This window comes from Pogoniulus pusillus, chromosome 2 (genome assembly GCF_015220805.1).
Source record: "Pogoniulus pusillus isolate bPogPus1 chromosome 2, bPogPus1.pri, whole genome shotgun sequence".
In the NCBI taxonomy this organism is placed as follows: Eukaryota; Metazoa; Chordata; class Aves; order Piciformes; family Lybiidae; genus Pogoniulus; species Pogoniulus pusillus.
The window spans coordinates 20499702-20524369 of NC_087265.1; the positions used below are offsets into that span (position 1 = coordinate 20499702).

The window sequence follows — 24668 nt, forward strand, 5'->3', positions numbered from 1 at the left end:
CCTGCTAGTGGCAGGGTAGTTGGAGTAGATGGTCTCTGATGTCACTTCCAACCTGGGCTATTCTATGATTTTTTGTCTTAATATCTAGAGAGGAACTTTTGAGAAGCCTTTTTACTTCCGTGTGCATTGTACTAAGAGCTCTCCTGATTTGCACTACCCAGCTTTATGTGAAGGTAGTCCTTCGGCAGCAGCAGCCCAGCCTTTCTGGGGCAGATTTTTCAGCATCTTATCTGTCACTTGCCTAGTTGATCCCTAGACAGATCATGAACTCAGTTTTGCTGTTAGCCTTTTAAACATGCTTGCAAGGGGGTGAAAAGCTCCAACCCACAGCCTGAACATTTTCTGCAGTCGGAGATTCCATAATGGAGTAGGAGCAGAATCAGCTTTTCAAAACCTGAGTCTCTCCCCCAGGTCCTTCTTACAGACTTTGTTCTGTTCCAGCTCAAACCAAGGACCTTTTTCTAAAGAGTATTTAATCCACAAAGCTTCAGCTTACAGTATAAAGCCCGCCCAAGAGGTCTGTTTAGAAAGCTGCTATCCAGCTGTAGTCCATTTTTCGTATTTTCCGTAGCTCTCTTTCCTGAGCTTTGGAGAGTTTACACGGCAGCTCCCCTAATGACTCCATGGGACTTGGATCATCTTGTTCCATCTCAGTCTCATCTCCTTCCTCATCTGAATCATCCTCTGCTTGTTCACTTTCCATTTCCACTTCATCAGCAACTTCCTTGGCACTGTAAGAAAAGGACGATTGGAAACAACCAGTGAACTTGAAGAGTACTTTTACACACTGTAGTATCTCATACTATAGGCTGGAGTCAAGTAGTTATGCAAATAACATTTTATTTAGTTGGCTTACTCTCAAGCAACTTACAAACAACTACACTTCTCTTGCTAGCTCCATTACAAATGGGAAAAGAAGCAAAAGAGTTTGGGGTTTTATTGTGGGTTTTGTTTGATTGGTTTGTTTTGATTTTGATTGTTTGGGGTTTTTTTGTTGGTTTGGTTTTGGGCTTTTTCGGCTTTGCTTTTGTTTCTTCTTAGCCCAGAAAGGTTCTTAAAATGGTTGGTCCCTTCTGACTGAAGGAATTAAATTTGTGCCAAAGTAGAAAACACACTTCCAAAAAGAGTTCTATAAAGCAGTTACCAGTAATGAATAGTCTTAATTCAAATGTATGTTGCACAGGTGTTTTGGATCTCATTAGGCATGAGCTGCACAGCAGAGCAGTAGCCTCCTAAACATTATCTGGTCTAATAGCTATCATCTGTCACTCTCTAAATGGTGAAATACATATCATGCATTAACATTGTACTGCCAAGGAGAAGCCATTTAATAAGAGAATTCATGGCTAGGAGTGACACATTCTTGTCATTCTTCAAGAGCCCTTAGATGTAACTTTAAATGTTACTCACCAGTGTCAAAGTACCAGCTCTACACCTGCAAGTATCTACCCAGGAACTCCCAACCTCCTCAGTATGAAACCCAACGCAAGTGTCTATTCCTTGTATTACATGGGTGTCAGTGTCTTGCTGAGGTGGTGTGATCCACTAACAAAACTGGCTGACACAACTGTTGTTGTGGCAGGATACACTGCACACACCTAAACTACTCCAACTGGTGTAAACCCTAGCAAATGAAAACAATCCTTTCCCTAGTCCTTGCAGATTCATGAGGACAAGTTGATTCATCTCTGGCTGTGCAGAGTTTCACTGAAACTCATTAAAGAATAGATTTGCTTCAGTGTAGTATGAGATTCAACAGGACCAAGTATGGGCTCCTACACTAACCCCATGCAGCACAAACTAGGGGATGAGTGGCTGAAGAGCAGCCTGGCTGAGAGGGAGCTAGGAGTGCTGTTTGGCAGCAGGCTGGACAGGACCCAGCTGGCATGGAAGGCTAATGGCATCTTGGCCTGTATCAGGAACAGAACGGCCAGCAGGACCAGGGATGTGATTCTGCTCCTGTACTCAGCACTGGTGGGGCCTCAGCTCAAGCACTGGTGTGCAGCTCTGGGCCCCTCACTGTAAGGATTCTGAGGTGCTGGAGTGGGTCCAGAGAAGAACAATGAGACTGGGGAGGGGGCTGGAGGGAAAGTCTGCCTGCATTCATTTTCTAGCTGCATACATCAGAGGAGCAAGTCAGAATACATTTTAAGTATCAAGCTACTCAATGCATTCAGATCAGGTTAATAATCAGAACAGCTGAGCTGTGCTCACAGTATACTCTCACTTTGTAGTTCCATTTGGAATGGGATTTGAGTTCTAAACACAAACTGTTAAGAGGAAAGCTAAGGGCTAACTTCTTGGAATGTCTAGAAACAGAAGCAAAGAATTCCAGAAAGTCATTACAATAGTAAAGTTGAGAACATGACACTTACCCAAACTATCACTTAAAAAGCCCCACACTAAATCCATAGAATAAAGTTGAATTACTAGAGAACATGTGAGTACGGAAGCAACACTTTGTGCATGAGGGCATTACACCAAACAGCAAGAGAAGAACCAACACACTAAACAACAGAGGCAGTCCCTACATCTCCCAAAAACAGAGCTGCTCTGAAAAAGTCCTGCCATAATAAACTTAGGTCAATAGGAGAAGGAAGCGTGTTGGCAATCTGCTTTTAAACAAAGATGCACATAATTCAAAGTAGCTTCAATAAAAGAGATCTTAGTTTCTTCTTACCTTTTGTTCTCTTTAGAGATGAGCAATGAATTAATAAACATGGAGCACAGGAAGGAAGCAGATGGCAAAACGTGTGCTGGAGTGTGCAAAAGCTGCAATGATAAAGCAGAAGGCTCATGAAAGCTTTTGCCTCTCCTGGCTTTTTTTGCACACTGGCTGTCATTACTGCCTACCTCTCTGACTGCAGGTGACTCTTGCTTGTGCTTATTCTGAACAACTCCGTTTCCAAGGTCTGTGTCCTCCTGGGATGGATGGCGCCTGTGCTTTCCCAGCAGCAAGCTGAATGGAGTCACAGGAAGGCTTTCTTCTACTGCCAGCTTGGGAAAAAAAAAGTGAAAGTTTTCAGTAGAATTCCAGCACCACAAACTTAAGTTCCAGCATCAACCCAGGCAACAAAACTCTGAGCTCAGATGTAAGTCAGCTGAGCCATGTGGCTCTTTGTGCTCATGCTCTGTCAGACGTCCTGAGACATTCTACACCGAGGCAGTAAAACTTCCCAAGATCTGTATTCAGGAACACCAAATTTTAGTTGCTGGATGTAGCAATTACCTTCCAAATATGGAAGTTGGTGTATGTGCTAGAGAAAGCAAGGATGGCTTTTGATTCCACTTATGACTAAAAGATCATTTGTACCTCTAGCATCATCCGCTGAGTCATTTAATTACACAAGCACATAGATTCATAGAATGGTGTGGGTTGGAAGTGACCATAAAGGAAGAGAATAATCTGTCAGAGAATGGGTTGGAGTGGAAGGGACCTCAAAGATCATCCAGTTCCAACCCCCTGACATGGACAGTGACATCATCCACTAGTCCAGGCTGCTCCTGGCCTTGAACACCTCCAGGGAGAGGATATACACGGCCTCCCTGGGCATCTTGTTCTACTGTCTCACCACCTTCACTACAGAAAAAGTCTTCCTAATTTCCAGTGTAATTCTGTCCTCCTCAAGATTAAAGCTCTTCCCCCTCATCTGTCACTACATGCCATTGTAAAAAGTCCCCTCCTGGCTTTCTTGTAGCCTTCCCCTAAGGTACTGGATGGTCTCCCCAGACCCTTCTCTTCTTCAGGTTGAAGTCCCAATTCTCTCAGCCTGTCCCACAGCAGAGGTTCTCCAGCCCTGTGATCATCTTTGTGGCCTCCTCTGGACCCACTTCAACAGTTCCATGTCCTTGTGTTGGGGGCACCAGAACTGAACGCAGTATCCCACATGCATCTCATGAGCGCAGAGTAGCCTCCCTATCCTGCTGCTCTTGCTGCTTTTGATGCAGTCCAGCACACAGCTGCCTTCTGGGCTGAAAGCAGCCACTGCTGGCTCATGGTGAGCTCTTCAGAAACTGACATCCCCAAGTCTTTCTCCTTAAGACTGCTTTATAGCCACTCCTCACCCAGCCTATATATGTGTTTGGAATTGCCCCAACCCAGGTATAGACACTTTGCACTAGGCCTTGCTGAACTTCTTGGGGATGGCTGAACTGGAAGTTCAACATAGCAACTTTCCTTCTGATGTTCTCCTACATCAATGCACCTTAATCCCAGTACCAAATTATTCCACACACCCTCCAGAGAAACTGATTGTTTCTAATCACATTCCTATTCGATTTTGAATTAGAAAGATACTGAATTCTACTTTGATCTATTTATCCAACAACCAAAATCAACCAAGTGCTACTGTTCAATCTGAAATAGTGTTACAAAACACTACTTCTATGGGAATTTCAAAGATAAAGTTTCCCAGCCTCGTTCTCCACAGAAAAATCACACTAGGATGTAACTCTGGAATTTCTTCTCACTGAGAAGTCCTAACTGACTGACATGGTTTGTCCTCCTCAGAATGTGCAGCTCAAGGTACTAAGTGTTATGGCAATCAAGAAAAGGGCAGAGCTTATTCCAACGTCAATTGGGCTTGCTTCTTTTGTGCAACCTGAACCTTTTTAGCTGAGTATCAATTTTTTGTTCAGGGACAATGAGAAAAAGGAGGCAGAGGCTTATTAATAGTTCTTGAAGGTTTTTACAAACAGCAATTCTGCCAAAAAAACCCCCAAACCACTAAGGAAACAGCTGCAGGAGCAGTAGTGTCTCAGTGCCTGTGATGCCACAGGTTTTCCTGACAGAAGGGAATTTGAGCCTGACAAACTGAACACCAACAATTTTGAGCTGCTCCATACACCTCTGTCAGAACAGCTCTGAGAGGTACCTGTTTGCTTGCTGGTGTGAGTCTTTCTTCCAGGGACTTTGTGCTAAGTGTCATCAGCTCCTGAAACACAGAACGATGTGCAGTTAAGAGTACGTGCAACTGCTTTCCATAGTGCCATACCTGCCCTAAAGATGCTGTCCCAAAAGCTTTTGTCAGCTGAGACAAATATCTCTCTTCCTCTGTTTTGTAAAGGAAACGTGTAGAGCCTCCAGGCCTTATTCTTGTTTTTTGGGGAAGACAAAAAACACCCACCCACAAATTACAGAGGAAAAACTACCTCATGAATCCATGGTTGAGTCACCAACCCTGGATATGTTTAAAAGTGATTTGGAGGTGGTGCTTGGGGATATGGTTTAGGGGGAACCTTGCAGGGTTATCAGTCGGACTCGGTGATCCTGCATGGCTTTTCCAACCTGAATGTTTCTGTTTCTGAGAAGCATCTGGATAACCAGCAATAATACAGTTGTCTAGGAGGCTGGCTAACTTAAAACAGCTCAGGTCACAATCCCAAATTATCTAGTTACTTGTATGAACGAGTTAGTAGAAACTACCAGCAGCAAACCAGCAAACAATCAGTTTTGAACTTGAGCTGAGTATTAACAGCAGAAAGCTTTTCCTATGGAGCACCACATGGCTTATGCTGCCTTGAAATCACAAGAGAAATTCTTGGACTCAACAGCAGAACTCTTAATTGGTATCAGTCCACATGCAGGAGAATACTTTTTTCCCCCAGAAGGCACCTGCTAATAAGTGTTTCTTACTTGTGTCTCTGTAAGGAAAAACAGCTGAGATCTTCTTAGCCAGAGGTATTTTTCTGAGCTGACCATTTCAGGCTCATCTCTTGGAACGAAGGCAGCGAGCTGGATCTTTTGTTGACAGAGGTTTCTCTGGATGTAGACTGGCTGTGCCTCATTTGGTTTAAACACAAACACTGCAAAACCAAGAATGACTCCTCTTGATATCACAAAGTCCTCACCTTCTAGGATAGCTGTCAATGCCCTAGCTTTAATGGTTGGACTTGATGTTGTTAAGGTCTTTGCCAGCCTGAGTGAGTCTATCACAGGCAATAAGGGTTGGACAGGATTGCCTTTAAGCACTCATCTGCAGGCATTCTAACTGCAGATGCATAGTACAAAGTTCTAACCTTACTGCTTAGTACAAAGCACCTTTCACAGCATTGCAATGCAGAGAGCATACCTGGAAATGAATGTTCCTGTAGAACAGTAGCTCTAGGAAAAGTAATCTTCTTTCATAGTCAAAGCTCTAAAATGGAGCTCCACAGTTTAGCCACAGATTTGCATTTACAAGAGAGGGTCAAGAAAGTTCACAACTCTGACTCAGAAAACATGTACAGAAATTGGACCAAAAGATGGGTAGCCAGTATGCTCCTATGACTACCTGAAAGGAGGTTGTAGTGACGTGAGTGTTGGCCTTGGCTTCCCAGTGACAAGTGACAGGACAAGAAGAAATGGCCTCAAGTTGCATCCAGGGAAGTTATTATAAGGAGGGTATTAGAAGAAACTTCTTCACTGAAAGGGTTCTCAAGCATTGCAACAGGCTACCCAGGGGGGTGGTTGTATCCCCATCCCTGGAGGTGTTTCAAAGCAGCAGAGATGTGGTGCTGAGGTTTAGCCTCAGAATTGGTAGAGTTAAATTACTGCTGGACTCCATGACCTTAAAAGCCTTTTCCAATCAATTATGTGATTCCATGATGTACCTGACTGCTGCTCTCAGATGTGGCTCAGTCTTCCAGAGGTGCAAACAGACACATGCCTGACTCACGGCTTTCATGGGGCTGAATTCTAAAAGAACCTTTTCTAGAAATGATGCTTTCAGTTTTAAATTCCACTGACTGTTAGTTGTTAAAGAAACCTTTGTACTTACAGCTGGACTCCCTTGGGAGCCATGAGACAGCAGCAATATATTCTGAAAGGGGATCAGGTTGCAGAACTGAGATGTTGAGGTGGGCACTCCATTCCACTGCAAGATAAACACAACACCAGCCAGGCTTGAAAAAGCAGCATTCAGTTCTATCCCACTGCTTCACCAAACAAAAGGTCAAATGGGAATGACACACGGGGCCTTAACTTCTGGAGGAGGGACACAGCTTCGCTTACACCCAACTGACTAAAGATACACAAATACTATCAACTTTTAGCCAATAGGAGGAAGTTCTGGCCATGACTATGCTGTCAGTCATCCAGCTTGGAATGTGCCATGCATGTGCACCCAAAACACATGCATGCTGGCCAGGAGGCACCTTGGCTGAAATATGGAAATCATTACAATTCAGCAGGACTTTTGTAATGGGTCAGTCTGGAATCAAATCAGAATTACTTGAAGGTTTCATAGTAAATTCAAGTGTTAATGTCGCCACTGTAGCATACATTGAAGGTGATCTTACATGCACAACTGAGCAGGTTCCAGCAACACAGAAAGCCATAATCAGTGGCACCAATAAGGTACTTGGAACATGTTAGTCTTCCAAAGCAGATGTTCCTAAGGAAGTAGAAAGTCAAAGCAAGTTAGTGACCTTCATCTTTGTCTCTCTATGCAGTAATGATTCACAAGGCACAAAAACATTCAGTTAAGATTTAGTTCTGATATTTAAACCAGGAGAGATTTGGTTTTCACTTTCACCTCCAGTGGCACAACATTTCACAAGCCACAACCAGACAAGTCTGGGAGACATATAAGAATGCATAAATCTACAAGGATCACATGTTCCTACAACAGGCTGATTTCAAGGAGTAATTTCAAGCTCTTAAAATTTACCAACCAGAAGTAACTGTTTGCATTGGGACTGGAAAATAAATGCCCCATGTAAAGAATTCCTACTGTTGCTGTAGGCACTAGAAAGAGAGTAGTAAAAAAGCAAAATAAGCTATTCTCACAGGCTGCACCACTTGAAGAAAGTGATTTATTTACACTGATGTTCATTTCTCACCCTCTTGTTTAAGAATGGATTTCTAAGGCTACAGAATGTTTTCAAAACACCTACTGAGGGATGGAATCTCCTTATTAAAACACAGCCCTCTGAAACTATGTAATTAACAGTCGAATAAGACTAATTATTTCCTGCTAATAAGGCAGGAGGCATAAGGAGCAGTTAGCCTTGAGAAAAACTTGCTGCCGTAGCAGGTTTTCTCTACAGACACAGAAAAGGTGGGAGGCACAGAAGCCACATGATTCTCCTGCATGCCTTTTATAATCTTGTTTCTGAATATGTAATCTTAGAGGACCAGCATAAATAAAACTGACTTGGCCACGCAAGACAAAAAGCTACAAACACACAAAACCCATGGAGGTGAAAAATCTCTCTTTCCGTGAATCGTTAGGTCAGAGACTTTAAAGCACTGTTGACCGTGCAGTGTTTTGCATGGTCATCCAGGGTAGGTGCTTCTTGGATGCAGGTAGATCATAGAATAACAGAATCAAGCAGGTTGGAAGGGACCTCCAAGATCATCCAGTTGAACCTAGCACCCAGCCCGGTCCAATCAACTAGACCATAGCAATAAGTCCCTCATCCAGTCTTTTCTTGAACACCTCTAGGGATGCTGACTCCACCACCTCCCTGGGCAGCCCATTCCAATGTCAATCACTCTCTCTCTGAAGAACTTCCTCCTAACACCCAGCCTAGACCTCCCCCCCCAGCACAACTTGAGACTGTGTTCCACCGTTCTGTTGCTGGTTGCCTGGGAGAAGAGACCAACCTCCACCTGGCTACAACGTCCCTTCAGGTAGTTGTAGGCAGCAATTAGGTCTGCTCTGAGCCTCCTCTTCTCCAGGCTAAACAACCTCAGCTCCCTCAGCCTCTCCTCATATGGTTTATGTTCCAGGCCCCTCAGCAGCTTTGTCACCCTTCTCTGGACAAGTCCAAGTACCTCAACATCTCTCTTGAATTGAGAAGCCCATAACTGGACACAGGACTCAAGGTGTGGCCTGACCAGTGCTGAGTACAGGGGCAGAATAACCTCCCTTGTCCTACCGGCCACACTGCTCCTGATACAGGCCACTGTAGCATTACTGCAGGAATGCCTGTGAGAAGCAGTCAGAAAAACCTTAGCCCTGAAAAAGAATTGCTACAAAAGGTTTGTAGCACCTTCCTGTTTCAGCTATTTAAAGTGCCTGAGGCAGTGAGCTCACCTACTGTCCTACTTTGTTCAAGAGTACCATAAGAAAAACAATACTTTACCTGGATCAGAAATTGCTGCCTATTTACACAGTCCAGGAAGCTCAATATTAAGTCCTCTTCTTTGAGTTTCCTTCATGTCTACCAAAGGCCTAAGCCATTCCTCATTACCCTTACATAACAGAACAGTATCTAGACCTGCAGGACCTTTTATTATGAATGGCTTAGGTTGGAAAGGACCTCAGAGATCATCTACTCCAACACCCCTGCCATAGGCAGGAATGCCTCTCAACTAGACTCAGTTGCTCAAGGCCTCATCTAGTCTGGCCGTGAACACCTTCAGGGAGGGGGCATCCACAACTGGTCTGGGCAACCTGTTCCAGAGTTTCACCACTTCCTAAGATCCACTCTAAATCTGCTCTCTCTCAGCTTTAATCCATTTTCCCTTCTCCTGTCTCTGAAGACCCTTATGAAAAGTCCTTTCATGGAAGGCAGCTGAAGTCCCCCAGAGCTCTCCCTTCATGACAGCACACAATGGAGCATGCTGGGCAAATATAGATTTTAAAAAGGACCAATATCTACTTTTTCCAATACAAACAGGGCAAAATATTTGCATGCATGCCTACATGAATAAAGAACAAACTTCTTAAATTTATACTTTTTCAATATCTGGACTCATCCCAAGATTAAAGGGGAAAAGAGACACTATGATGTGCCCAGTGGCACGTATCTGAGTGGAGGTACACTAGTCAGAAGCAAGTAAAATGAAACTGCAAAGCTTGGTATTATATTTAACAGTAAGCTAAGAACCACCTAAAAGCCAGCTTGGTATTATATTTAACAGTAAGCTAAGAACCACCTAAAAGCCATTCTGAAATCTTTTTCTGTCTATGAACGTACAGGTATGAAATTCAACACTTATATGAATATATACAAGGGTTGGGATGCCTGTGAATTGTTTCATTCTGTTCTGAGAGGTCAAGATATAAAAATCATCTGAGAAACATACTTGATTTTTCCAGGTGGACGGCAAAATGTACACTTAAGATCCCAAGTAACTGAATCCCATACGGTGACAGCTTCTTCAAAGCTAACAGCAAGCAAAGAGCCATCTTCTGAGAAACAGCAGTTGGTAGCTTGGTAGTTGTGGTAGCTGCCGACAAAGTCACAGCTCCAGCTCACTCTCTGCTGTGCTGCATTGAATAAAGAAGTTAGTTAATTCCAGTCTATAAGCAAAGAAAGAAGAATTCAAGTATTAAGGCTGCAAAATAGGCTCCTTTAGTTCCAGAAGGCTTAATTTTTTTGGAGATCCTGCCCATAAAATAAATGGAAGCCAAGTGATGCACTTACCACAGAACATCCATTTCCCTGCACATATAAATTAATACAGCATACTTTTGGAAGACATGAGTAAGGTGAGGAAAGACAAACAAGTTCCCCCAATGCTTATGCTATCCCTTACATAAGGATACAAGTTGATGATTAAAAGACCTGCCTGTAAAAAACCCTAGAAATGCTTCACTGCTTTCAACTGTGTGGCACCATCTAGAGGCACAGTCTAGATCTGCTCCACATACAAACACACCGGAGTGTGTTCTGTTCAGCAGCTAATTAGCTTATTCATCTTAGAATCACAGAATTGTTTCAGTTGGAAGAGCCCTCTGAGTTCAACCATCGACCTAACACCACCATGGCCATTAAATCATGCCCTGAAGTGTCATGCCCACATGTTTGCTAGACAGTTTAAGCAATGATGATTCCACTACCTCCCTGGGTAGCCCAGTTCCCAGTTCCCACCTCAGCTGAGGTGCTGCACCACTACCCTCACTGCAGTCATCCTTTGAGCTGTTGTACAGACAAACAGTGTATTGTGCTGTCTGTCCAGACAGAAAAAGCTGTGCCTGAAGGTCACAGAATCAGTCAGGGTTGGAAGGGACCACAAAGATCTTCTAGCTTCAACTGCCCTGCGGTGAGCAGGGACACCTCAAGCTAGGTCAGGCTGTCTAGAGCCTTATCCAGCCTGGCCTTAAACACCTCCAGGGATGAGGCTTCCACCACCTCCCTGGGCAACCCATTGCAGGCTCTCATGACCCTCATGCTGAAGAACTTCCTAACATCCAGTCTGAATCTACCCATTTCTAGTTTTGTTCCATTCCCCCTAGTCCTATCACTACCTGACAGCTTAAAAAGTCTCTCAGCAGCTTTTTTGTAGGCCCCCTTAAAATACTGAAAGGTCACAAAAAGGTCACCTCAGAACCTTCTCCTCTCCAGACTGAGGTCTGTGGAGGCTTGTGAGCTCTTACAAAGGTGCAAGAGCTGTGCTGTTTTGGAGAAGGAAGTCTAACAGGCCAGAAGCTGAGAAAAAAGCAGAGTAGCCAGAAACGACCATCTAGTGATAAGGCTGCCTAATTTCTCCACTTAAAAATTTACCTACAGTGCTGAAAACAAAGCTAAATGGCTGGCAGAAAGGAAGACCACTACATCAAACTCTGTCCTCTTGTCACTAGTAATAAATACCTCATGTTGCAAACAGGTCTAAAGGTTCCTATTTGCTTTTGTCCAACTGGTATCTCTTTTTTCCCATCTTTCTTATCCTTTCTAAGGCTCTGTGTTATCCTACTTGCATGGAGTTGTATTTTCAATATGACTGTCAGCTGGCAAATACCTAAGATCTTCCCTTCACTGGTAGTTGCTAACTTATAAGTTTAAGGGGTACTAATCTTTGCTGCACAAAAGCTGCAGCACATTTAATCTTTCTACATGAGCATTCCTACCCTGCTCCCAGGATACAAATATACCATAAAAGATGAGGATGTTCAAATATCTAGCAGGAAGGAAGGATGTTCAAAATGTGAACTCTAAGGAGGTGGAGCTGCAGAATAGCAAAGTGTTATTATTTTACACTAAGCCAACTAAACCAGACAACCACATTTCTGCATCCTTCTCCCTTGAGCAGAAGTCTCAAAGAAAAGTACCTAGAAGAGTAACAAAAAAATCCATCTTCCCAGCATGGAAAAATCACTACCACACTCAATCCCTGAAGCAATCATCACAGGCTGCCTTTCCCTCCTGCAGCAGTTGTCAGCAAGGTCTCTGCTACTACAGGAACCTCTGTTATCAACCCCTAACACAGAAAACCCAGGAAAGAACTCCATCACAGAAGATGCTCAGGAGAACATAACACTCCATGCAACAGCAGAAACAGATAAATGTGTGGGACTCAAGGGCCTAGTTCTGAAAGGTTGAAGTTATGACCAGAAGTTCTGTAGCATGTTAGAAGGTGGCAGGAAGGGCAAGTTCAGTGTGGCCCATACTTACCTTCTGGGTCAGTGTCTTCAACCATGAGCCACACTTTGAACACACGGTCTTTGCCAGTTGTTACCAGTATCAGAGCGTCATCTTCCAATTCATCCATCTCACGGAAGCACATGTCTGTTATGTGGTCCTCATGGGGCGTATTTATTCTAGTATTCAGCTTAAAGCTACAAGAAAAAAAAGCAGAAGTTTGCCACTTTGTTTCATTTGCAACCTGGGCAAGATTTCAGTTGAAGATGATTCTGGAAGAGACAGGGAAAGGATGAAATCAAAGCAAGCATTGATTTAAAACCTTCAGCCTGAACTCTGGGCAGTCTCTCCAGTACTTAAAAAAAAATTATCAGTCACAGAACCACTACACATATCAGTTTATTTTAAGCAAGGAATGATTTGTAGTCAAAAGGAAGGTTGTTGGATTTTTTTTTAGTAAATAAGAAAATTAGGGGCAATGTCTGAACCAGCTGCATTAAGAAAAAATTAAAAACTCTATGAAGTCATAATCAGCGTAGCAGGAGTAATAATTAATGATGGATTAGACAGAAGTGGGGAAACTAAACAAGCTGTAGAACCATACCATCAAATCCAGGATATTTAATACCAAAGAAAGGTGACTTTAAGTCCACATTTAAAACAGCCTATCCCATTGATTTAACTAAATCAGGTTCAGAAAAAGCATATACTTCTGCTCTGTGAGTTGGTGAGATGTCTGTAGCATGCAAGGAAGGCTGCTACACACCCTAGGGTCTTCCTTAGAATTTTATTAGCTGACCTGAAAAAACTCTGCAAGATAAAGCCTGAGTGTGACACTTCAGGGGGAAGGACAGCTCTGGTATGGTTACCTTTGTGTTTTTTCATTATAGAACCACAGCTTCAGCTGTAACTCGGGGTTAGTCGCATCTTCTCTCTCTTCCACTGTTGCTAACCACTTGCCCTGTGCACCAAACGCAACTTTCACTAAGTCAGTCTGGTGTAAACCTGCTTGATGAACGTATTCTCGTTGCACGATATCCAACTGCAAAACAAGGCCAAAACCATCAAGTTCCCAAAGTCAAGTGTAGATTTAGAGCCATCACCCATAAAACCATGACAAAAAAGATGTTCCGAAAGCACTGATTAGAGCTGACTGAGCTGCAGCACACGGAACATGCAAGAGGAGTACAATGGGGGCATGCACATTCCACAATGAGGCAGAGTCCAGGAAAGAAAACGGAGATAAAAGCTGGTTTAGAGGGATCTTGCTTACAAATTGGGGACATTTAAGAAAAGCACCACATTGTGTCAAATATTTCCTCAACCAATTAACTGTGCTGAGCAAGTCAAACAAGTCTGTGACAAAGCTGAAAACATCTCAGCTTGGAATCCAGCCTTGCAGTAAGGCTGCTGGCTCTTCCCCTCTTTGCCACCACACTAAGCCTCCAAATAAACTCTCATGCACAACTTCCTGGAATAGGTTGCCCAGGGAGGTAGCTGAGGCCCCATCCCTGCAGATATTCAAGGTGAGGCTCAATAGGGCTTTGGGCACTCTGATCTAGATGAGGATGTCCCTGCTGACTGCAGAGGCGGTTGGACTAGATGACCTTTGGAGGTCCCTTCCAAACCAGACCATTCTATTACTGAACAAGTTAAAGATTTAGGACAAGCCAAACCAACTTACACTGAAGAGCTGTTGGTCAGTTTGGAGACAGTAGAATTGCAAGTGGCCAGGCTCTCCATTCAGGACCAAAGCTTTGGTTCTGGGATCAACCACTAGACCAGTCTTGATATTTGCACCTGGAAAGTCAAATCAGATGACAAATGTTCTAAGAAGGGAAGCAACACATTCATTCTGCTAAGTGGAAGATTCATTTTCTTGCACTTACTTTTGATTAGACCTTGAATACTTTTGGAGAACCTGAGGTTGCTGCTGATTATTGTAATTCCTGAAAGTAAAAAACAGATAGAAGTCTTGCAAAAGTCTTCTGCAGTGTAGCCACATTTGATGACAGGGAAGGAAGGGACCTCAAGGATCATCCAACCCCACTGCCACAGGCACAGACACCTCATACTAGATCAGGTTGCTCAGAGCCACATCCAGCCTGGCCTGAAAAACTTCCAGGGATAAGGCTTCTACCAGCAACCTGTTCGTGTCTCACCACCCTCACGATGAACAGCTTCTTCCTAACATCCCATCTGAATCTACCTGCTTCTAGTTTTGCTCCATTCCCAGATGTTCTATCATCACCTGACACCCTTAAAAAGTCCCTCACCAGCTTTCTTGTAGCCCACTTCAGATACTGGAAGGCCACGATAAGGTTTCTTTGGAGCCTTCTCTTCTCCAAACTGAACAGCTCCAACTCTTCTCAGTCTGTCCCTGTAGGAGAAGTGCTCCAGACCTCTGATCATCCTTGTGACCCTTCTCTGGACACATCCTAGCATGTCTAGATCTTGTAATAGTGGTTCCAGAACTGGATGCAGCAGTCAAGGTGGGGGTCTCACCAAGGTGGAGTAGAGAGGGAGAATTATCTCCCTTAATCTGCCCAGTATACTGTTGGCTTCACTCCATAAATCTGTCTTTTCATAACACAGGACACCCCTACATTAAAGCAGAAAGCCAGATGACAGCAGTCACCAGGCAACTTCACAGAACTCATGAAGGAAAAGCTCCTTTCAAGTATCTGTTCTTTCAGATCAGAATTACATTTTTATGTAGTACCTGGGTAACTAATCTGATAGTAGCAAACCAAAGCTCATGCAGCTTTGCATTCCACACTGCATTAAGTGGTACTTAACAAATATCTTTTGGCTTACTGTTGTCCGTATGCAAGGTGCAACACTGTGAACCATCAGCTGACATGGAGATGTGCTCAATAGGAGATCCCAGACGAGGAAGGAAATCCCTCTGGCAGTCTGATTCGCTGGGCCACACAACCAGAACGGCTTCAATTCCACCACTCAGCAAGTAGGTCCCTTTTCCAGCAATAAAAATGCAGTTAGAGGTCTTGCTTAAGAAAAATGTATTGTTTACAATGACAGAAAAGTCTCTCAATGAAACCTAGCTTAAACTATCACATCCAAAGCAATGACTCCTCAGACCTAGTCTGGGTTACACACAGCTATGTTAAGTTGCTGGAGTAACATTAAGCCACAAAAGTTTGTGCCTACTGTACAGTTTAAACAGTGCTTTGAGAATAGCAGATTGTTACTTTCTGAATCAGCCAAGTATGTGCATTAGAATCACAGAATCAAAGAAGGGCTGGAAGTGACCTCAAGATATCATCCAGTCCAACCCCATGGCTAAAGAAAGGGCACCCACAGCAGGTTGCCCATGATCAGTGTCCAGGCAGGTTTGAAGACTCTCCAGATGAGACTCCACTACCTTTCTGGGTAGCCTGCTCCAGGGCTCTAGCACCATCACAGCAAAAATTTTTTTCCTTGTGTTTAGGTGGAACCTCCTGGGTTCTAGTTTGTGCATGTTGGCCCTTATCCTATCACTGGGTACCACTGAAGAGTCTGGCCTCATCTTCTTCACCTTATAATGGCCTCATTCTCTTGGCCTTGTAAATATTTCTGAGCATTGAGAAGATCCCCTTTCAGGCTGCTCTTCTCTAGGCTAAACAGTTCTAGGTCTCTCAGCCTCTGCTCCTCACAGAGATGCTCCAAACTCCTCATCACCTTCCTAGTCTCCACTGGACTCTCTCCAGTAGTTCCCTGCCTCTTGAACTGGGGATTCCAGAACTAGACCTGGTACTCCAGATGTGGCTGGCCTTACTAGCGCAGAGTAGAAGTGGGAGGAGAACCTCCCTTGACCTGCTGGTCACACTCCTCTTCATGAATCCCAGGAGACCATGGACCTTCTTGGCCACAAGAACACACTGCTGGCTCATGGTGAACTTCTTGTCCCCCAAGGACAGGTCCTGCTCTACAGAAAGTAGCTGGATACTCTCCTATCAAGAATACTTTGTAGTAAGAAATACCCTAAGGAGAACAGCCCAGATCACACAATTCAGATGAAAGTTAACTGGATTTTTGCCACTAGGTTTGAGCTTGGGCAGGACTGACTTGTTTTATTTGAATGCAAACAAGACTCTGACCAGAGCTCACCAATGGGTAGGAGGGAAGAGGTAAGAGGAGGGGTCAGATTTTACGTTCTGCCACAGAAGTTGGATACTTGGCACCAGGAATGCCAATCAAAATGTATAAAAAAAATAACAATTCCTCCTATTTTTATTTCAGATACTTCCTGGACACATTCAAAATCCTAAGATTAATTCATTATTAATTGAAAAAAAACTTTAACTTGTACTGATTTTTCCCTCCCTGCTGCAATTTTGATATTGAGAGTGCTAATTTTTTGTTTGTTTCTCTTTGTTTTGTTTTGGTGGAGCGTTTTTTTGTTTGCTTTTTTATATTTTTGTCCTTGGTTTGTTTGAGATTTTTCTTGGCTTTGGATTGTTTGGTGTGGTTGTTTGGGTGGCAGGTTTGTTCCCTTGTTTGTTCGCTCTTTTGGGATGCTAGGGTGTTTTTTTTGTTTGCTTCTCTGTTTGCTCTTTTGGGGTATTTTTTTGCTTGCTTCTCTGTTTGCTTTTTTGGTGTGGTTTTTGTTATGTTTTTTTTTTACTCACCTTCCACAGAATAAGCTAAATCCTTGACAATATCATGATGCCAGTGCAGCGTGGAGTACGTGTAATCTTTCCTGTGGTGGAAATTCCTCCTGTGTGGGGAAGAACAGAACAGTTCCCTGAGCACAGCAGCAGAGGAAATGAAGGAAATCACTGAATCCAGGACACCATCCCTTCTGCTAACATCTGTGCTAGCTCCTTTTACGCCACAGCAACACAAGGGAAGGGGAGGGAAGGGTCCATGTCAGCAGGTTTTTGGCACCTTCCTGCTGCACACAGTGCATCTTGCACACGGTTACAGCTATCGATGGACTGCCCAGCTGACTCAAACCATGCATACCAGATTCGAATCTTCCCATCAGCATGGCCAGTTGCAATGCAGTCCTCCCTTGGATGGCAGGTTACACACGTGAAGCAATTGCTTCCACCGTTTGCCTTTGACGAGCGTAGAGAAAACCTTCAAGAGTTCAGAAAGTCACTTTAATTATGTGCCTCATTTGCCTTTTCCTCATCAAAGCTTCAAAGGGATCACCCAGTACATGTAAATGCCATTCTGACTATCTAAAATTAAACATCTACAAGTTGTTAATTTACTCTCCAAAGAACAGTGACAGATCCATTTTTCTTTTCATTTCATTAGTTCTTGACCTTTAATCAAGCAGAAAGATTTTTCTTCTCTCTCTCTCTCTCTCTCAACTCCCACTGCCCCTTGTTTTGGCACTGATCATGTTATATCCCTTGTTTCAGTCCAGCATCAGCCTAAGCATTTACCTGTAAAAATACGTGCCCGAGCTGAGAAAAATAGGCTACTGATGTCACTGCAGCATCTCACTGCATCTACATGAAACTTCTTATTGACTGCTGAAGTGAGTCCAGAGAAGGCCACAAGGACAAACAAGGGATGGAACACCTCTGCTACAAGGATAGGCTTAGGGAGCTGGGGCTGTTCAGCCTGGAGAGAAGACAACTTTGGGGAGACCTTAGAGCTGCCTTCCAATATCTGAAAGGAGCCTGCAGAAAAGTTGGAGAGGGACTTTTGATAAGGGTGTCTAGTAACAGGACAAGGGGGAATGGTTTTACGCTGAGGGACAGTGCGTTTAGATTAAATCTTAGGAAGAGATTCTTCAGAAGGAGGGCAGTGAGACTCTGGAATAGGTTGTCCAAGGAGGCTGTGGGTGTCCCCTTCCTGGAGCTGTTTTAAGGCCAGACTGGGTGAGGCCTTGGACAACCAAGCCTAGTTGAGAGGTCTCCCTGCCCGGGGCAGGGGAGTTGGAGTAGATGATCTCTGAGGTGTCTTCCAACCTGAGCCATTCTGTGACAAATACATTCCCCAAATGGTTAGTGACAAGCACAAGATGCGTGCACACATCCCCAGTAAGGACTGGGCTGAATCAATGACCAACATTTTCAGTCTTACCTTTGTGCCAGCTTCTTTTTGAAGAAGTAAACGCAGAGCTCAAACTGCTTCACTGATGCCACATATTTACCCTGCCATGGCAAAACAACAATGTATGATGTACAGGTTATGTTACTCCACATTAAAAAAAAAATAAAATCATGTTTCACTGCAAAGTATTTAAAAAGTTGGAGGTAACATACAATAGGAAAACATTTCAAGTCAGCTTAATATAGGGGAGTTTCTTCATAAAGAAAGCAGAGGTCTTCTACATGTTCATACAGCTTCAGTTTTGCTTCAGTGCTGCTGTGCTTTCACAAAAGCATAAAGAGCAGAGAGTTCACCTGAGAGGAAAACACCCAACCCACCCAACAGACGTAAGAGCCCCCAAAGGTGAGCATACTTCTCTCCCAAACGCGATGCACTTCGGGGACGCATCCACGCCACTCAAGACCACCGACAGTTCCTTGGCTTCCACATCTTGCCCTGCTGCTTTTGTCAACTTGACCGAGACCAGCTGGAATGGAGCTAACAAAAAAAAGCCCACCAAAATAAGTCAGTATCTGTTGTCCAAAGGCTTTTCTCAACAAGCTGTCCTGGTAGGCTAATAGGCCTATTAGATGTTCTGGTTGCCCCACCCTTCTGCTGATGGGGGAAGCAAGGGCAGGAGGAAAACAAAGGCTTGGGCCATTATGTCCCCTCCCAAAGTGATAAACAGGTACCCACAGGTATTTGTTGGTGTCTTGCCCAAATAAGGGTGAGCAAGCCCTGTTTTCACCTAATATGGTCAGTTTTGCAATTGCCATTTTGATTGGTGAATCTCTGTGGCCAAAGGAGCCTTTGCATTCAAATAATATGAACTGAGCTAAGTTGCAAACAATTGTGCTGCCTTTGCCTCACTGCTCTTGGACAATGTGTTCTGCTCTGCCTCATGCTTCAGACCAGCTTAGCCCTGATATTTTGGGCTTGAAATACCTGAAAACTTCAAGTGTCTCAAGTTTCCCAGGAGAAGACATTAAGTGCCTCATGACGTGTCAAGAAGTGCCACCGACATGGTGTCCTCTGCACATCTGCAAGAGATCCTGCCTGCACCTATGCAAACCTCTGTGCCAAGAGAAACCAGGATCATGTCAGACATAGTCTGCCTCTTTCCCAGCACCCTGGGAAGATCTAGCAGCCTTTCAAAGGCCGAGTAGCTCCAACACTGCCACAAAGGAGCCAGGGACAATCTTGAAATTTCTACTCCACTGCAGTGAGTAGAACAGACTTTCCCCGGGGCTCCAGGCTGCCTATTTGTAAGTGTGGCAAAGCCTTTTTGTGGCCAAACCTTTTCCAATCTTTCTGATTTTTTCTAAATGACTGTACTGCCAATAAGCATCCTTCTGAAGATTTTTCAGAACTAATTAAGAACCCTAAATTAATGAATTTGTGTATAGTTGTGGGTGAGGCTTTCCAGAAATAAAAATAACTACGTATTTTATAATTTCTGCCTCGTTAATTGCCACAACCAATTCAAAGCTTATGTAATGCCCTCTACAAAGAGGACCGACACCTCTTCTGCCTTCAAACTAAGAAGTTTAAAACTTCACACTAGAAGGCTAGCACCTTCTAATAATTTTCTAAAAATAAAGTATGTAAAAGCTTCTTAAAAAATGGATTGTTTCAGAAATTTTGAGTCAAAACTGAAGGCTACATAGTGGATACCAGTGGAATTGTAGGCAGAAACCAAGCTACGTATTTGCTCTTGCTCTGATGTGACCTCTAACAATACACTAAGAGTAAAGTCAAGCTGTATTTGCATTTATCTCAGGCAAAAGGCTAGGGAAAAGTAGCTAAGCTTGTTAACCAGGACAAGTCTAGTTCTGCAAGTAGTGCTTCAAGGGGAAGGGTAGTCTTGAGTACCCTGCATTATGGTAAGCACTGCCTGGAGGTTTATTGGATCAACCTGTTGGAGAGCAGTGTAGGAGAAAGGGACTTGGGGGGTCCTGGTGGGCAGAAGAATGAGCATGAGCCAGCAATGTGCTCTCGTGGCCATGAAGGCCAATGGCATCCTGGAGTGGATTAGAAGGGCTGTGGTTAGTAGTCAAGAGAGGTTCTCCTCCCCACTCTACCCTGGTTAGGCCACATCTGAAATACCATGCTCAGTTCTGGGCCACTCAGTTCAAGAAGGACCTCAGAGAACTGCTTGAAAAAGTTCAGCACAGAGCCACAAAGATGCTGAAGGGGGTAGAACATCTCCCTCCTGAGGAGAGGTTGAGGGAGCTGGGGCTCTGTAGATTGGAGGAGACTGAGAGGTGACCTCATTCATGTTTATAAAGATGTGAAGGGTGAGTATCAGGAGGACAGAGTCAGGTTCTGCTCGGTGATGTCTAATGATAGGACAAGGGGCAATGGGTGCAAGCTGGAGCAGAGGAGGTTCCACGTGAATATAAAGAAAAACTTTTCACTGTGAGGATGCCAGAGCCCTGGAGCAGGCTGCCCAGAGATGTTGTGGAGTCTCCTTCTCTGGAGACATTCAAAACCTGCCTGGATGCATTCCTGTGTGACCTGCTCTAGGTGATCCTCCTCTGGCAGAGAGGTTGGATAGAACGATCTTCCAAGGTCCCTTCCAACCCCTAGCACTCTGTGAGACATCAGATACATGCAGTGCTTCCAAAGTGAAGGCAGACACTCTTCTAGACAAACACTAAAAAGCCAGAGGTTTCAGGATGGAATCAGGTACAAAATGTTGCAGACAGGTGCCGTAAGATTTAAGAATTATTTTCAAAATGAATACATTAAAGGGTGTTCTTGCATGTACCCATCATTGACATGACAGCAGTTTAGACATGGAATACCATGGATGAGAAAAATTTAGCTCATTCTACTGTACCTCTGTCAGCAGACTTGGGAATCACAACAAACACCGAGTCCTCAAAATCAGGAGGTGCATAGAGTGCCAGAAGTTTGGATCCTACAGTGAAAGTCTGAAGAAAAACAGAGAAGGAGCTCAATAACTATTACACTTGTGAACATGGTTTTCGCCAGTGAAAAGTGCTGGCTTTAAAGAAACTTTGATATTTTCAGTAAGATCCTCCATTGTAAGACAACCAAAAAGACTTTATTTCTATCAAGGACTAAAATAAATGTTAAAACAGCACTGATAAAATATGAGATACTAGATTTACTGAAAAAAACCCCAAAGGTATCTTACCCTTAATGCAAAGCAGAAGGCTACAGGAAAATGTAGCAGAAAGTTTAGCAGAGAACAGAAGCAACATGGCAGTTAGCAGCCCGTATTTTCAAGCCATCACAGCAATTCCTTTTCATAGAACCATAGAATGCTTTAGGTTGGAAGCAACCTTTAAACGTCAGCTAGTCCAATCTCCCCACAGGGACATCTTCTACTAGAGCAAGTTGCTCAGAGCCCTAAACAATCTGATCTGGAATGGGTCTAGGGATGAGGCATTTATCACCTCTCTGGACAGTCTGGGCCAGTGTCTTACTACTCTCAGTGTATTAATGTCATCTTTGTATCTAGTCTACATCCTCCCTCTTTTAAACCATCACCCCTTGTCCTGTCATTACATGCCCTGATAAAAAGCCTGTCCCCAGCTTTCTATTCTGCCTTTTAAGTACTGAACAGACCCAAGGTCTCTTCTCCAGGCTGAACAACTTCAGCTCTCTCAGCCTGTCCTCACAGCACCAAGGTTCCAGCCTCTGGATCATTTTTGTGGCCTCCTTAGACCCTCTCCAGTAGCTTCATGTCTTTCATGTGCTGATAACTCCAGAACTGGACACAGTACTCCAGATCAGGTCTCATCAGAGCAGAAGGGTAGAATCCCCTCCCTCAACCTGTTGCCCACACTGCTGGGAATGCAGCCTAGAGCACGTTTGGCTTTCTGGGCATTCTTAGCTTAATGTCCAGCTTTTCACCCACCAAATGACATGTCAGTTGGCACAGTCACAAATTACAGCACACTTCCCAAGAGACTCTGAACTGAAGCAAGTAGCAAAGTTGATATGTCATTACCTACCCGATCTTTCTGCTATCCTTCCCAAATCCTGACTTTCTGCAGTCACACACACACACCAACTGCCACATTCTGTTACTGTCACAAATGGTTCTGAGGGCTGTGTTAGTGACAGAACACCACCGCCTCAGACTGATTTGTGCCCATTTGTAGCAATCCTTATTTGACTCTCAAGAATAACTCTACCATGTGCCCAACAGAACGAAATCCACATACCTTAATGGCAATCCCATCCATAAAGTCCCACAGCTTAATACTGCCATCGAGAGAAGAAGAATAGAGCTAAGAAAAAAACAAACAACACAAAATTATATATATAAGTTAAAGTAATTAATCAAAGCCAGCTTTTACACCAAATCATAGCTTAAAAGTTCAAGGACTGATCAATGGAACTGCAATTCTGAGTGGCTGAATAATCAAAACCAAGGGAGACAGACCAGGTCCATGTTGCCTTGAAAGTGCAATGGAAATACAATACTGTTAGTTTCATTTCACTGAATGTGAACAAAAGAACAGGTATCCACGTGTCATCACTTGAGACTAACAGAGGACACAGAGATTTCCATTTGTACACATTCATTACCATTTGCACCAGATTTTGCAGAGATAACATGCAGATGAAGCCCAGCTAGACAAATAATATTTATATACAGATGCCCCCCCCCCAAAACCCTCAAGCAAACAGTGCCAAAGAAGTGGCAGCAGTGATCAGGAAAGACAGTTGGCCAAATTGAAGGGATTTAGTCAAGTCTCCATCAGACCAGCACACAGAGAGGGGCAGACAATGTGGTAAACACTGGTTTCTACACGTTTTTCCCCTTTCAGACATAAAACCAGGGAAGTTTTGCCAATATATCCATTGTATTGCTATCCAATTCAATGATGTAGTCCTCATGACATTTCACATTTTCATTCGTGGAAATCAGATACAACATTTACTCTTTCAGGCAGATTTCACAGGATCATTAAGGTTGGAAACGACCTCCAAGACCACCGAGCCCAACTGTTAAACCTACATTGCCAGGTCACCTTGTCCCTCAGCACCACATCTACACTTTACTTCAGCACTTTCAGGAACGGCGATTCCACCCCTTCTCTGGGCAGCCTGTTTCAGGGCGCGATGACCCTTTTAGAGAAGAATTTTCCCCTAATCTCTAACCTAAACCTCACCTGGTGCAACTTAAGGCCGTTTCTCACATCTGGAAAATACATGCTATCTATACTAATGCTACGATCGCTCCCGCTCGTTCTCCAAAGCCAGTCAACCCTCGAACACCCGCGACAACACCCAGCCAACCCCCTCCGCTCGGCGGAGGAGAAAGCAGCACCCCTAAAACCCCCCACGGCCAACCCCTCCTCTTCCAAACCTGCATGTGGTTGTGGGGGTTGAGCTGGATGCCCGTCACCTGGTCGGCGTGCCCCCCCATTAACCGCAGCGTCTCCTCGGTGGCCACACTGTAGACCTTCACGAAATCGCCAGAGGCGCAGAGCAGGTACCTGGAGGAGGAGGACACCAGTTACCCGCCGCCTGACGGCACGGCGGGCCGGCAGGTACCGTCCGCCAGCCGCCCCCACTGCAGGGCTCAGAAACCCCTCTCCCAAAGGCAGGAAATCGGGGCCTCGGGGCCGCTTACTTGGAATCGGAGGAGAAGACGGCACTGGTACCGAGGTGGCCGCGGCCGCCGCCGCCGCACCGCACCACGCGCAGCGCTGCCGGCGCCACCATCTTGCCCGTGCGGAAGCCGCCACCCTTCACCCCCGACCTGGCCGCGCCTCCAGCCGCGCCTCCGCCGCCCCTCCGCGGTGCCCGGCAGCGCCGCCCCGCACCTTCCGCCCGCCGCCGGCGCCCATTGGCTGCTTGCTGGGACAGGCGCAAGGCAGGATGCTCGCGCGCCCTCGTGAGTTCCTCAGGGCGCTTCCCAGTGAGGGGAGGCTCGGCTCTGCTCGGCTCTGCTCGGCTCTGCTCGGCTCTGCTCGGCTCGCTATGCTCGGCTCGGCTCGGCTATGCTCGGCTCGGCTATGCTCGGCTCGGCTATGCTCGGCTCGGCTCGGCTTGGCTCGGCTGTGCTCGGCTCGGCTATGCTCGGCTCGGCTCGGCTGTGCTCTGTTCGTCTCTGCTCGGCTGTGTTGTGCTCGGCTGTGCTGTGCTCGGCTATGCTCGGCTCGGCTGTGCTCGGCTCGGCTGTGCTTGGCTCGGCTGTGCTGTGCTCGGCTGTGCTCTGCTCGGCTATGCTCGGCTCGGCTGTGCTCGGCTCGGCTGTGCTCGGCTCGGCTGTGCTCTGTTCGTCTCTGCTCGGCAATGCTCGGCTCGGCTATGCTCGGCTCGGCTCTGCTCGGCTC

General features: G+C 44.9%; 1 protein-coding gene across 1 annotated transcript; it reads right to left on the reverse strand.

Annotated features, from left to right (window-relative positions):
* Positions 1 to 456: 456 nt before the first annotated feature.
* On the reverse strand, positions 457 to 24076 carry WDR75 (WD repeat domain 75). Its single transcript, XM_064158022.1, has 21 exons — positions 23963 to 24076; positions 23696 to 23825; positions 22545 to 22610; positions 21188 to 21281; positions 18719 to 18843; positions 18337 to 18407; positions 17260 to 17376; positions 16923 to 17011; positions 15109 to 15267; positions 14181 to 14240; positions 13976 to 14091; positions 13161 to 13333; positions 12325 to 12488; positions 10016 to 10199; positions 7279 to 7373; positions 6759 to 6854; positions 5636 to 5805; positions 4875 to 4934; positions 2854 to 2997; positions 2681 to 2772; positions 457 to 731 (listed from the first exon to the last, which is right to left on the reverse strand). The coding sequence occupies exons 1-21, from the start codon at positions 24052 to 24054 to the stop codon at positions 524 to 526; spliced, it is 2505 nt and encodes an 834-aa protein (XP_064014092.1). The 5' UTR covers positions 24055 to 24076; the 3' UTR covers positions 457 to 523.
* Between the last annotated feature and the right edge of the window lie 592 nt (positions 24077 to 24668).